Genomic DNA, 15,315 nt, shown 5'->3' on the forward strand with positions numbered 1-15,315 from the left:
ACCTTGATCTTTACTTTACACCAGGTACCAAAACAAATTATATATGGATTAAGAGCTAACTCCAAATTTTAACAAATCAAGAAATAAAAGCCTGGAAGCCGCTGATGACATAGTTGAATATATCTCTAGTAAAAGATAAGCATATACTATGGAAGAAATGACAATTTGTTGGAAGGAATGTAAACTGAAGTAATTTTCTGGAAGAATTGGCAAAATGTATTGCGATCCTTAAAAAAATGTACACTAGGGGCTGGCCCTGTGGCTGAGTGGTTAAATTCACACTCTGCTTTGGCGGCCTAGGGTATTGCCAGTTTGGATCCTGGGCGCAGACATGGCACCGTTCATCAAGCCATGCTGAGGTGGCATCCCACACAGCACAACCAGAAGGACCTACAACTAGAATATACAACTATGTACTGGGGGGCTTTGGGGAGAAGAAGAAGAAAAAATGTACACTAACCTTTTGATTTGGCAATTCCGCTCTCTAGAATGTCTCCTAAGGAAATGATTGTTAACACAGACCAATATATATTCACAAATATTTTCACTGCTTTATATAATAGCTAAAAACAGAAAAACGCTTGATATTATTTAAAGTGAAAAAAGCATTAGGAAGTTATATTTAAAGTTCAACTATGTAGAAAAAATAATTTAGGAAAAAAGACTAGAAAAGTATGCTAAAATGTTAACCAGTATTTACATTAAAAAAAAGTCTACTAGAAGAGGAAGTATAATAATAAAGTCAAAACTTGACATATAATTTCAAGAAATTGGGCCTGAGGCTGAAAGACGGTAGCTTGGAAATGAGGAATGCAGAGTATAAATTAACACGCTTTTGAAATTACTCCTTATCAAAGCTTAAATCTCGGTCTCCCTAATGGTCACGACACCTAGCTAGCTTTTGGCTAAGTGCTGATGGGTGCTCTTGTTACGTACATTTTCAACACAGTAAAGGGTTCTAACAATATCCATGGCTAAAATAATCAAATATTTTCATTATAAGACTTCTCGGATTTGGCATACACTGACTACATTAACCACTAAGTAATGTACAAGATAAAGAGCAGATCCTTACATGTGGTTATGAAAGCAGCCCCGAGTTGTCTGTGGTATATTTTAACTCTGAGATGCAGTCACTGGGCATCTGACTGTTAAAATACGTTACCAGGTACAGTACTACAATTAGGTCCAGCACATTTAGACTTTTAAAGTAAAATGTGGATTATGGTTTTGCTTCTAAATACAAATGAAAGCTCTAATAACGAGTTGTCCTGGGACTATATCTAGGGGCTCCTGGCTAGTGAACTAAGAATCCTGGAGAGGGTGAACTTATTTTGTTTGTACATAAATTCTTAGTACTTAGCACTTATAAATACATATTAATTGAATGAGAAGACAATCTGTAATTTTCAGCATTATGTGAATTTCCGAAAAAGCAAGAATTGATTTGCAAAGGAATTTGATCAAAGCATCTAAACGAGAATGATTGCCAATATGAAGGAATTCAAACTTGTGAAGTTAATGAAAATATTTATTCAAACCTAACTGTAATACAGTATCAACTTTTGAGTTAAATAAACATTAACTGTACGATAATTAGTTCCTTAGGAATAGAGCACTGCCACATCATAAAAATTTCTTACAACACAAATTTCTGCAGTAACGTTCAACAATTAAGACGTGATTTCTACACTGAGAAATGTTGTGTAAGAGTAGGATGGATTTAGTTTTTTAAAGGCCCAGTAAAAAAAAAACAAAGAAAGGTCGAGGAAGATGACTCTTTAACAATATATACACCTGTAGGAAAAAACCTTAACATACTGATATTTAACCAAACAGAAAGCACTTAAGAGTACAAGTAAATACTTTAATATCTAGGCACAATTGGTCAGGTACTGATTATAATTTCTGTTCTCATTTAAAGGTTTAAACCAATTCTTCAACTTGACTGATGTAAGTGAGTCTAATACAAAGAAGGCACCTCTTTCATTCTCCTTAAGGACTTTTTGAGAGTAACTCTTCATAACACTTTAAGGGGCACAGAGACAATGCACTGTATCTAAGTATAGATATAGTTATTTAACACAGCCCATTTTAGGAGAAACTAAATTAAAATATAAAACTATGATTTCTCTTTTTACATCTTATGATGGACATGGCTTTCTAAAAGGACACCAGAAGATAATCCTCCACACAAGCCTGAACATAGAATACAAGATTTAAATTAAATGTGCACTGGTCACTACTGTGGAAGAGGTTCTAGGAATTAGTGCAATTCTTTAAATCCCCAGTATTTAGGGAAAAAGTATATACATACCAAGAAATCTCTACTACATAACCAAACTTTTTATGGCTCAATAGTCTAAACACTTAAAGTTCTGTAAAAGATGTTGAAAGTTATAAACAAAAGATCAGAACACTCAGATGATTTATAAAATTCTCTCTAAAACAAAGAGATCAGAATGACCAGAGGCAGTTAAAGTGTAAAACTTCAGGAATATAATCTTTACTGCAATTATAAGAAGGGATGGTAAAGTATTCACTCTAGAAAAAATCCAAATTGTCACTTTACTATCATTTCAGGTGGTTATCACTTAGTGGCTATGTCTTTGAATATCTTGTTGGATAGTTACTGGAGGCAGTTTACAAGGAAAAGTATCACTTTCTTCCCAAAAGCAAAAAACTATTCCAGATGAATAAGCCTCAGCATCAAGGATCATAAGAAGTCAAAAAACACAGTGTAAGAACATTAGGTTGATTTAACCTCTATTTCAACAAGATTTACACAATATTTACAATATGCAATTGTCAAAGCTATACAGTTTTGCAGATTGGCTTTACTTACATTTCTGCAAATTTTTTTTTCCAAAATAAAAATATACCAGGTAAATCTATTTACAAACTAGGAAGCTGCTTCAGAAACAGCATGATTTAGATATAAAGTGAAATTTCAGTACAGTAAAAGTGCAGGTCATGCTTTCAGATTTTGTCAACATCTCATTCCCTACACTCACAGTTTAAGGGATACGAGTTTTAAACAGCTGCTGTTCTTATATGTTCAGAATGTTTACTCATCATAATGCAATGATAACAAAAATTTATCCACATCCATTCCAGCTGGAAATGAACTGGGGAGCTTCTTTTTCTGTCAAAAACAAAAAAAGAAAGAAAAAGAAGAAAGAAAAAACAAACCTAAGTTAACATATTGAACTCAAACAAGGCCAAAAAACTTTAAGTCACTTAGAACCTTATATCGGGTTCTTCCATATACTACTAAAATTTTTGCCACAAGTTTTTAGTTCATTACAATTTTAGTTATAGAGAGAAGCAGAGACAAGTTTTATAAATCCAAGGTTAATAAAATATACTTCAATGGTATTTCAACATTAGTTTAGGGCAAAAGACATGATACAAATCCAGAGTGTATGAATGCTGAATGAGAAAAGATAGAATACGCTTTCTATACGGTGGTCTTTATTGCCAAAACCATGAACCTTACATAGCTTTACTAAGATTTTAAGAGTAACAGGTACTTTTCAAGTTCCAAACACTTAATCTAGACCAGGCACTATAAAAACACTACGTTTAGTCCTCACGGCCATTAGGTAAGATGTGTGGTAACCTCACATCAAACGATGCAGCTGAACCACTGAGTAGGAGATGCAGGATTCAAACCCAGGCTTGCATGGCAGCGAAGCCAAGATTCTTTCCCTGATGCCATACTCCCTTTATGACCTTTTAAACCCTTTCTTTCTACTCAATCCACGTACTAAATGGCTAAACAGATTCAGGAAAAATGGGTTTCATTTATCAATGCTATCCCTGCACTGCCTTTCTACAGATAATCATGGTTAAAGAAAGAACAGGTAAATTTATGTTTACACTGCTCCAACAGAGGAACATCTGTAAGAGCCTATGGAAGAAATGGCAGGACATGTGAAAAAACCCAAAGATACAGGGGTTTTAAAGTAGTTTTTTACTTGATAATTCCACACACAATAGTGGCTTCCCAGTCTTCTGTGCCTTATGTCATCGTCCCCCTCAAACAAACTTGGGTCCTACCATGACAGAAACAAAAACCTTTTCTCAGGAAAGATGTTTATAAATAAATGCCTTAGTAATTCTTTTGAAAATGCTGTGTTTCACCCAGACAATTTCTGAGTACCTCACTGGCAGAGAGATACTGCTACAGAACGTATTTTGTCAATCAAAACTCAAACCTGTTTGACCAGAATGTTGTTAGGTAGCTCTGGCAAAAAAATCCTGAGATCTCTAATCTGAGCACTGAAGGAAGGGAAAAGGTGTGGTTTTGAGACTAAGACTTTCAAACTTGCCTTAATTTTCTTCTTTTTCATTGGTATTGATGAATTTGCAAGACTTTTATTAGAAGTACGGGAGTTTCGCTCACGCTCATCTAATTCCTCAATTTTCCGTTTTTTTGTGGTGCTCCTTGAAGATGCTCTAAATTGCTGTGTATTGTCTTTTAGAGGAGTTGCTGTAGTAGTCCTAGAGATGGCAGCTCTGGAGAGAATCATTAATGTATGGGCAGCCATGTTTACACTGTTTTCACTTCCTGTTTCACTGGCAGGGCTGCAGGCAGGCAAGTCTGGAGTGACAGGAGGGACCATTACTTTGGGTGTGCTACCGTCTTCACCAAAACGTCTACTAGAGGGGACTTTGATACCATCTGTAGGCTCCTCTTTGTGTTTTTCTGCTGCCCCTGAGCCAGATATCCGGGGTACAGGTAAATCAGTACTTTCAGTGAGCCTATTTACTGGGCTGTGCAACTGACCATCCTGTAACATTTCTGTGGAATGTTTGGTTAGTGGGTTAACCAAAGAACTGGTAGATCTGGTTTGTTCTTGTTTTAGATCCTTCACAGCTGTACCTACTGAAATGACATTTTTACTGTTTGAGGATGTGCCTTGTTTTTTGGTTAGTTCTTGGAGCGAAGTTACAGTTTTCTCATTCCGTAAACTGCCATTTTGCTGCCCATTAGTTAGTTTTGAAGTTTCTAGACTTTTCTGCCTTTCCACATCGCTGCATAATTCATTTTCCTTATTAGCTGTTGCTTTATGGAAAGATTCAAGTACAATTTCTGTTGGTGAAATTTTCTTTTCTGACTGAGTTTCTTTTATGGTGGTATGTCGGCCAATGGCAGTTTCTGATTTAGCTAAAATCTTAGGCACAGGTTTCTCTCTTTCTCTTTTGAGAGCATTATTAGAAGGGGGTTTTAAGGTGGAGGACACAATGGGGGAGTCAAGATTAAGAAATGAAATATCATTCTTTTCCTTGTTTTGAGACACCATCTTATGGTTTGTCCCCTGTGTATTTGCCACAGGAGAAGCAGTGCTATCAAAACAGAGCACACGCCTGTGGCTTTCAAACGGTTTGCTAATTGGAACTAGACTCTCTACTGAGAAGGGAACTGTGATTTCCTCCAATTTTTTTCCAAGATCTGTGGCCATATTCTTGTCAGAAACTTCAGTTCTACAAAAAAAAAAAATTTTTTTTAGCAATATAAAGAAACTTTGGTTTTAATCCGAGCATTCAAATAATCTATGATAGAAACTACTTTTATGCTCACCTTTGTGCATGACATCCAACTAAATGACTTGATGAATCCACCAAATTATTTACCTGCTTTCCTAGAATTATAAATGAATTAATTAGAAAAGGAAAACATCCTAGAAAGAGTATATTCCTCTGAAAGAAAATGGAACAGACCACAGTGTCACACATCATGAGAAAAATTTTTAAATTATAGCTAATATACAAACAAAATACTTTCACATACTGAGTTTAAAAAGCAGCTTTGTAATATACACAAGACAGTCACTCATTCATTTTACAGAGGAAATACAGATATGAAACAAATGACTTGCTTCAACTTTAGTCAAATATTATGAATCCAGTCTTTGGATCTACAAATTACAATGATCAGTATGGCACTTAAAAGTACTACTTCGATCCAGAAAGTTACTTAAAGAAAGCAATATAATATGCCTGTTTTAAAATTTTGCCCATTTAACTGTCATAATTGCAAGCCTATGTCACTCATAATGCATGCTCTGGAGTTTTAATAGCCATACTTTAATTTCCATGAACTTCTGAGTTTATGTGGGAGATCAGCAAGATATGAAGATAGAAATCACAGCAAAGATGAGATCATGAAGGACCTTGTGTATTATGCAAAAGGTTTCATAGAGAATCCTTAAGAGTTTTAAATAGGAAAGAAGCATGGTAGATTTATGTTTTAGGAAGTGACTCTGGCAGTAGCGTAGATGATAGACTAGAGAAGAAAGAAAACTGGAAACAGGCATTCTAGTTAGTTGGCTATAAATATTCCAGGTAAGAGATGACGAAGATCTTAGAGACAGTAATGGGCATTTACACGGATATGAAGGGTAAAGGACGAATCAGTGGTGACATTAACCAAGGGGGAAAAAGAAGGCAGAGCAGGTCTTTGAGGAAGAAGAGGTGAGACTTACATATATAGAGTTGGAAGGTCCTGAGTTACATAAAGTTAGAAAGAGAGGTGCGTATTAGTTTAGTGGTGGTTCTAGAAGCCACCAATAGTATCAACAGTTAGAAGGAAGTAAAGTAAGGTAAGGATGGGAAACATCCAATGTATATGGCAATATTAGGAGGCCACTGGTGATGTCAGTTTAAACAGATTTAGTGGAAACATGAGAAAAGACAATAATAATGTGCATGAAGAAGGAATGGGAGATAAGAGGGGTTGGAGATAAAGGGTTGGCAGGTGACACAAACCTAAGGAACTTTACAGACAGAGAGGGAAGGAGCCATAAAGAAAAGTTGAAGACCTATAGAAGATAGAATCTAGAGCACAGGTAGACTGCATTAGCCTTAGAAAGCATGAGATGATTATTCCTCTAAGAAAGAAAGAAAAAGGTTAGAATGATTTTAGAAGTAGAACAGGTACATACTAAATGGGAATGATATGAAAAAATGGAGTGTCCTATTAATAAGCTGGGAGAGAAAAATCATTGGCCTAGAGTGAGAAGGATAGGGACTAGACAGATTTGAGAAGAGCTGTGAAAGTCTGGAATAGTTTGAAGGGGGGATGGGAGAGAAAGAAGATAGGTAGACATTTAAAATGATTGCTAAATGGTAGTGAGTGTGAGAAATTTTTAAGTAGTATCAAATGGCACCACTTCTAAAGCGATGCTAAGAAGCCCAGGTATAAAGGCAGAGATGGTTGGTTGGACAGATCCAGGGCTGGAAGGTAGCAAGTGGGTATGGTAGAAGAATGCAGATATGAAGTTGCTTAAGAGTACCTGGACAAGTGGCTGATGTGGTAGATTGTGGGGTCTAGCTTGGATAGGGAAGGAAGTGAATCCAGAAAGAAACTTAAAGTTCAGATGAAAAGATGAGGACTCAATTAATAGGAGTTCTTATTGGTTGAAGAGAGATTCAATGGATATATGGAAATGAGAGTATTTTGATAGAGGTTATTGGCCTTTAAAAATTTTATAGGTCTAATAAGAAGAGGTGAACAATTAAAGTTGAAGCTATAGAGAAGTTGGCTGAAAGTGAAGATTAAAGACTTAGAAGTGGAAGGGGTCAAAGAATTCTAAGGGTTAGGGTGTTAGGTAGGTTAACAACATGGGCATTCTGTTACTCAGGAAGATGGAAAAGTTAGAGGTAGAGAAGTCTGAGAACTAGGTGTAACATTCATTAAGGCCCTGAATGAAAATCTGGTGTTACTTTGTACATGTTTTTTGTTGAACAGAAATCTTTAATTTTGAGTAGTCAGCACTATTAAATTTTTCCATTTATAAATTATGCATTTTTCATTTTTTAAAAGTAATTCTTTTATCCCACTGTCACTAAGATATTATCTTACATTTTCTTTTATTGTTTAATTGTTTTGCTTTTCACCTTTAGGTCTCTAATCCTCCTGTAGTTCACCTTTGTATACGGTATGAGGAAGGGATCTAACTTTCTCCTATATAATATATATAATAGCCAATAAATTCCACTTATTAAATAATCCATCCTATCCCCTCTGACTTCTGATGCTACCGCTACCACATACAAGTTCCTATAAATACATGGTCACTTCCTAAACTCTATTTTGTTCCATTTGTCTTTTTGTTTTAAATACTGCAAAAAACTTTCAGCAAAGGTTAGACAATCACCTGTTAGGAATGGTATAGGTATTCAAAAAGAAAATACTGGTGTTGCTGCAAACAAATGAATACACAGACATAAAGGTGACATTTGCAAACTTTAAAATGTACCTGTACCAGGCTTGTTTCTTAGGCCCTGAGTCTTCTGAGATTTTGGAGGGATGGGGAATTGAGGGATACTTCTATTGCATACAGGTGCTGCCAAAGGCATATGAAGGACCTAGAAGAGAAGAAGCTATTAATTACACTATGTTTGAAAAGTGTCACCGCGCCATTTTGAGTTCACAAATCTTACCTGCCGAGGAGGAGCAGAAAAGGTATTTCCGTTCTGTCCAACCACAGATACAGGGATCATTCCCACCATTCCTTGCAGTACAGGTTGGACTGGAGAAGCTATTATGATGGCAGATCCTAAAAAAACCAATTCACAATAAAATAAGATTTTCACTCATAAACACAAGACACCAAAGTAATTATTAATTTGAAATAAATTCTATAAAAGTATAATCCCTTTTCCTTTTAAGTAACTCTCCTTTAAAAAAATTAATTTAGAAATAACAGCAAGGTTAGTAGTCTTATCACATTTACTCAAGGTAAATGTCATGAATGAGCGTAAGACTCTATAGCCAGGAGACCATACTGTAGTTATATCTTGATTCTTCTAGAAAGAATAGTGAAACTGATCAGAAAACTGGCGGTGAAAGTTTCGAGTCTGAATCTTACGGGTCCCAAATGAATGTTAACAGCCCAAGGTTTGCTCACAACCCCAACCTGTTAGCTTAATGGTATTGGTCAAAAAGGGTCCAGAAAAGTGAGCAGTTAGTCAAAACTACGAGGGAAAATTATAATGCTCTTATGGTCCTTGGAAGTCAACAATATAGTCTCTGGGTATCATAATTTAGCCTTGCCCTGGAAATGAATCTTTTCCTAATACACTCACTAACTGCGCCTGTCAAGTTGATCACCTCACTTCCACGAACACCTACTTTGGTCACTCAAATACCTCCCTAAACTTGTGCTGCTTAGACTTCCTTCCTTCTATTCCAAATACTACCTTATTTCTCTAAGTTTCAGCTCAAGTCCCACATTCTCTACCAATTCTGACTCTTTCTTTATCTTAAATAGCACTTGGAACAGATCCATCAGGCTTAATAATTAATATTTAATTGATGATATTTAATCAGATTTTATTGCATGCCTATAATGTAAAACAAGAGAGTAAAGGAGCTTGGGAACCAATATATAAGAAAATGTGGATAAATGTGCCATAAGTTCTATCTTCAAGGAAGATACAATCAAGAATGACTAATATGACAGGCATGTCAATCACTAACTACATACAAAATGGCATGCAATAAATGCCACAAGTGGCCCTATAACCAAAGAATTCTAAAGACACAGATCAATTCTGGAAGGTGGAAGACAGAAATTACAAAGGGTTTCAAGTTGTGTCTTAAAAGTCTCTCCAAATAGATAAAAAAATTCCTTGAAAACTAAGACTATAATAGCTATTTTTAAAAAAATTTCCCACAACATTGGGTTTTAGTAGGTATACAACTTTTTGATGAATTAGTCTTTCTTTTCTCTCTTTTTTGTATCTTAGCACATGGACTGGGAAGTAACTGTGGAAAGAAAAAAGTAAAAAATTAAACCACTGAATTCCAGAGCATACAAAAAGGTTTAAAAAAAGGTTTGACTGAATTAATTAGCTAGAGTAAAGAGGAGGCATCATCACAAATTTCAGAATCTTTTCTCATACTATCTATCCATGGTTTATTACCTCCTAGCCAACAGCTGCACACTTAAGAGAAATTAGATCCCATTCCAGAGAAATTAACTTCAACTGTTCGTGAAGTTACCTTGTGAAAAGTTGGGTGACACAGCCTGGTTGACAGCAAATACACTGTTTGACCTTGGTGGTGTCTGTAACTGAGGTGGTGGAGGTTGAGCAGTCATAGGTGCAGAATTTCCAGGCAACACCACAACATTAGACTGACTTACAGTTGTTCCTAAGGCTGCTGGATCAGTCATGCAGGTAGCTATCAGAATGTTATTTGAATTGCCAAAAGTTGTGCTTGTAGTTGGCATCAGCTGTATGTATCCTCCATCCTTGGAAACACATGGTGTAACACTGGCTGAAAAAGCAATGCTGTCTTCATTCTGAGTATTGTTTACTGCCGAGTCTTCAGGTTTGAGTGCTAAAAGGCTCTGTTCCATTGATGCTGAATCTCCTATTCCTTCAGCAGATGTGATAGTACCTGCAGTTTCTTCTGAAGACAGGCATTTAACTAACTCTGCATTTTTGGCAGGTGATTTAGCAGGAGAAGACAAAATTATAGTTGGCAAGTTTTCTCCACTGATACTAGAAACAGCACTGTTAAGTTCAGTATCTGAGGAAACAAATGGATCATCACTGATGATAATTTTCAGAGAGACGATATTTGATGCATCTATCTCTGCTGAGTTGTCACTAGCAGGTTTATCACTAGTATTTTGGGACTCAGCGTGAGAATCTCCCATTGAACACAGGGATTCCGAGGGAAGAGAATGCCTCCCTTCTATAGGATTACCTTCTGGAGGCATCAATGCTACTTCCCCACAGTTATCATTTTCACCTAAAGAGAGAAAAATACTATCTCCATGTTCTTTTATAGAAGATGAAGGCTCTTGTGAATCCAAAGCAATTTTCTCAGACTTGGAGGGCTGAGTTTCATGTTCCACATGATTTAACTCAACAGATGATGAATCATTAGATGGTTGTTTCATTGAAGATACTGAACCTCCAAGACGAATTTCTACTTGTTCAGATACATTTAAACCTGAACTTTCAACAGATACAGGTAATATTTTACTTTGAAGGGAAGAATTATCTTGGCAATCTGAAAGTTGTTGTGATGCAACTGCTAATACATTATTAATTTCAATTTTACTCTGGTGAATTTCTCTAGAATCTGGTGACTTGGAATCATGGAAACTAGTTTTAAGTCTTCCTATATTATTAGAACTTTCACAAAATTGACTTTTTTTAGATGGATTTCCAGTTAATGGAATATTTGGGGATAAAAGTTGAGAATTTTTACCAGAGAGAATTAAGTTTTCATTGTTAGTTTCACCACCAAGGGAAACAAATGACGTTATTGGTATATCAGACTGATCAGGCTGTAACTGAGATTCACTCGGCACACCGGGAGGCAAAGAATTCTTTTCAACTTCCATAGCCATTTGAGTTTCAGTGGACATCTGATTGGTGTATAATTCAGCACAATGCTGATTACATTCAGCATCAGAATTTACTCTTTGGTTAAAGTCATTCAAGTTAGGCACAGACTCAAAGGTAATATCGAGGTTACACTTCTGTTCAGGAGGTACACCAACTGTTTTAAAGGCCTTTTTCTGCATGCTAGAGCCTATATGGGAAAAAGGTTCCTGGGCTTCCTGTCTGAGCTCATCAGGGTTGCTACCATTCTTCAAAGGATTTGATGTGTCTTCACTTTGATAGGATGTGCAAAATGAGGGTTGGCCAGATTGATCACCTGCAAAATATAAGGATGGTAGGAAGATATGGTGAGTATGTACAGCTTCTGAAATAGTCATCTTTCTGTAAAACCTATTTTCCCAAGCAAGTAACTAATCTTTGACATATCAGTAAGTGGAAGTCTGATAAACTATATTTCCCATTTTCTAAGCATCAAAAACTTTATGGGCACTTTTATTACTGATGCCTTTTTAAACAAGTGCCAAATTGTTTTTCAGGCTTCTTGGAAAACAGATGACGGAAGGAAGGAAAAAATATATAGGTTTAAGAACACCTAATATTTACCAGTATATAAAAAACTGGCACCAAACATTCTGTTTCTTTTTTTCAGAACAGTTGACTTTTCTTAACTTTTACTGTTTCTATTCACTTTACTTCAACTGATATATTCTTAAAGGCGAAAGAGGGCCAAGTACATTTTGCATGATTAACATTTGATGTTACTGTGCCCTGTTTAACATTCAACACACATTTACAGAAGGTCAACCATATGATTGGTACCGGCATACAAAGATTTGGGCCAGCGCCATGGCATAAGTGGTTAAGTTTGGTATGCTCCGCTGCAGTCGCCTGGGTTTGTGGGTTTGGATCCTGGGCACTGACCTACACTACTCAGCCATGCTGTGGCAGCAACCCACATAAAGTGGAGGACGACTGGCACAGATGTTAGTTCCGTGGGATGAGGAAGGTTAGGGATAACCTTCCTCAGCAAGAACAACAACAACAACAAAATAAAGATGAATGACCCAGTCTCTGCCATTGGAGAGATCAGTCTAGTAAGGGAAGCAGACATAGAACAGAAAGTCATAATAAAACATGATAAAAATTGTAATAGTATAGGAACAAAAGGCATTTCTTTCTGCCTAGGGGATGTGAGAAAGTGTCATAAAAGAGGTATTATATGAGGAGATCTTAAAAAATGTCTAGGAGCTGGTATAAGAAGAAAAGGGAGTTTCAGAAAATGACACAGCACTGGTAGACTATATGTCATGTAGCATTCACAGTTTAGGACAGAAAACATTAACAATTAACAACATGAAAAATATAGGAAAAACTTAGAAAAATGTGTATCGACCAACACATAATTCTGTTAACGTGACACTGGTAAAATATTATTGGGTATAGAGCACATTCAAATCTTACTGTGGGGAGATAGTGGAAATTTCATCCAGGCCACACAAATTCAGGGTGTAGTCAGTTTCAATGAAACTGAAAGACTTTGAGAAAATAGGATTTCAAGTTTCATTTTGTGCAGGATGAAGCTTAACTGAAGTGCAATCTTCCACACATAATATATAGTAAGACACATCCCACTATAATTCAGCCTAAGAAATGGAGGGTTGAGCTTTGGTGTAGGCAGAGAACTCAAAGTAGGAACATAGTCTGAGATATTCCAAAACTATTCTTAGGAAGACATGATGTGAAACTTGGAAGCCATCAGGTTTTTGGGGGGGCCTTGTGGGGGTAATGGCATTTAAAAACAGATAAGCACAAAAGATTATTTGGGCATAGTTTGCTGTAGACAGAAATGGACAGAGGTTGTATTAAAGAGGCATAAAGTTCAGCAAGAAGTGTGAGACACCAGGATAATGGGAGAGAAGCCAGAATACTGGTTATCTCTGAGGAAGAGGGATGGAGGGAACAGTGACTTGGAAGGGATATGAACAGAGGTTTCTGTGTTGCTGGCGGTGTTCTATCTTTTGACTTGAGAGATAGTTGGTTATGTGGGTTTTTGCTTGACTGTAATTCAATGAGCTATACACATTTTTACTGTGCACTTTGTACGTGTGTCATATTTCACAAAAACATAATTTAAAAAAATGTGGCAAATACTTATAAGATCTAAGATGGACCTATTCACTGCCTTCCCTCATTCAATACGTAATTACTGTGGACCAATTACGTGCCATACTGGTACTCTATGAGAGGCAGAAATGTAAAGAACTGGCTTAGTAGACACATAGGAACATGACCTCAAACCTCATGAAATCCATAATTCCAGACTATCACTATTTAATTATTTAATTATCACTTATTTAATTTCCTCTAAATAAGTGAGCTGTGGATGCTGAGTAGTCAGCCAAACTCGACTGCTAAGCTGAATGATCAATACCACATACCAACCTTACATATTAGGGATTCAAATTTGTGCCTCAGAAAAATCATGTTAAATATTACAGACTTTTGTCAAATGGGTCAACACTATTAATACCAAATTGTGCATTTTAAGAATCTACTGCATCAAGGAAGAACGAGTATTAAAAACTCACCTTTTAAAGCAGTAAAGGCTTGGGAGTAATTTTTTTTTTTAATGAAGAGAGAAAACTGGAAATACAAAAATGACCTACGTGATAATTTGAACCGCTTCCAAATTAAACAATATTTTCTGCCTTAGAAACTTTGAGACTGATACTAGGATTTGGATTAATGATATCAACAAAATCAAATTCTTACCAGATTCTTCTGTTTCAAAAGAACCTTTAACTGCTAGATTAGTTTCATCTGCTAAGACTACATTGGGATTGGTATCCATATGCTGACTGGAAATGCCTTGTGACATATTTTTATTATTCTTTGTTTTACCTGTTAAAAAGGGAATAGGGAAACAATTAGTTAAATGACCAAAATAAAAATAAGCATCAATTAATACAGCTTGACAGTTGTCAAGCAAATGTTAAACTTTGGTGTTCTTTTTTTTCCTCCCCAAATCCCCCTAGTACATAGTTATATATTTAGTTGTGGGTCCTTCTAGTTGTGGCATGTGGGATGCCGCCTCAGCATGGCCTAATGAGCGGCGCCATGTCCATTACCAGGGTCCGAACGGGCGAAACCCTGGGCCGCCACAGCAGAGTGTGCGAACTTAACCACTCTGCCACGGGGCCAGTCTCCTAAACTTTGGTTTTAATTATGGTCTTTCGGATGTTTTTAACATGTTCCCTTACATATCATTGACAAACATGGTTTTTTCATCAGACTGGTAGTTCTTAAACTTTAGCCTATATCAGAATCACTTGGAGGGTCCAAGAATTTGCATTTTTAACATGTTCTCAGATAATGTTGGTACTGCTGGTTTGGAGACTATACTGTGAGAACTACTGCAGTAGGCCATAAGATTGAGGGCAATAGCCAATTTTTTGTATTCCTTTTGTATTATCCAGTTGTGTTTAGTATGTGTGTACAACTGTAGTGACTGGCCAAAATGCCCACAGAAACAAAACACAAAATTGTTCTCCATTTTTACAGCTAAAATTTCTTTAAGGAAAAAAAAAAACAGACAGACAAAAACAATAAAAAACCCTTTCATATCCATATAATGTTTGCTTTTTTTTACTTTAAAGATTTTATTTTTTCCTTTTTCTCCCCAAAGCACCCCAGCACATAGCTGTATACTCTTCACTGTGGGTCCCTCTAGTTGTGGCATGTGGGATGCCACCTCAGTGTGGCTTGATGAGCAGTGCCATGTCCGCGCCAAGGACTCGAACCAACGAAACACTGGGCCTCCTGCAGCGGAGCGCGCGAACTTAACCACTTGGCCATGGGGCCAGCCCCCCATATAATGTTTGCTTTAATGAAAACAGGAACTTTTATCAAGAGCTCTGTAGAATGTTGCTTCACCCTGGTTAA

General features: G+C 36.5%; 1 protein-coding gene across 1 annotated transcript in view; it reads right to left on the reverse strand.

Annotated features, from left to right (window-relative positions):
- Window positions 1-1,510: 1,510 nt before the first annotated feature.
- Window positions 1,511-15,315, reverse strand: part of NPAT (nuclear protein, coactivator of histone transcription) — a 51,939-nt gene continuing 38,134 nt past the window's right edge. Inside the window, exons 12-18 of the mRNA XM_008535503.2 lie at window positions 14,146-14,274; window positions 10,016-11,689; window positions 8,452-8,567; window positions 8,268-8,376; window positions 5,588-5,648; window positions 4,335-5,490; window positions 1,511-3,145 (exon numbers count right to left, since the gene is read on the reverse strand). Of these exons, the coding sequence (XP_008533725.2) occupies window positions 3,068-3,145; window positions 4,335-5,490; window positions 5,588-5,648; window positions 8,268-8,376; window positions 8,452-8,567; window positions 10,016-11,689; window positions 14,146-14,274 (3,323 nt within the window). The 3' untranslated portion in view covers window positions 1,511-3,067. The remainder of the gene's footprint in view (window positions 3,146-4,334; window positions 5,491-5,587; window positions 5,649-8,267; window positions 8,377-8,451; window positions 8,568-10,015; window positions 11,690-14,145; window positions 14,275-15,315) is intronic.

Source organism: Equus przewalskii, chromosome 6 (genome assembly GCF_037783145.1).
Source record: "Equus przewalskii isolate Varuska chromosome 6, EquPr2, whole genome shotgun sequence".
Taxonomy (NCBI): Eukaryota; Metazoa; Chordata; class Mammalia; order Perissodactyla; family Equidae; genus Equus; species Equus przewalskii.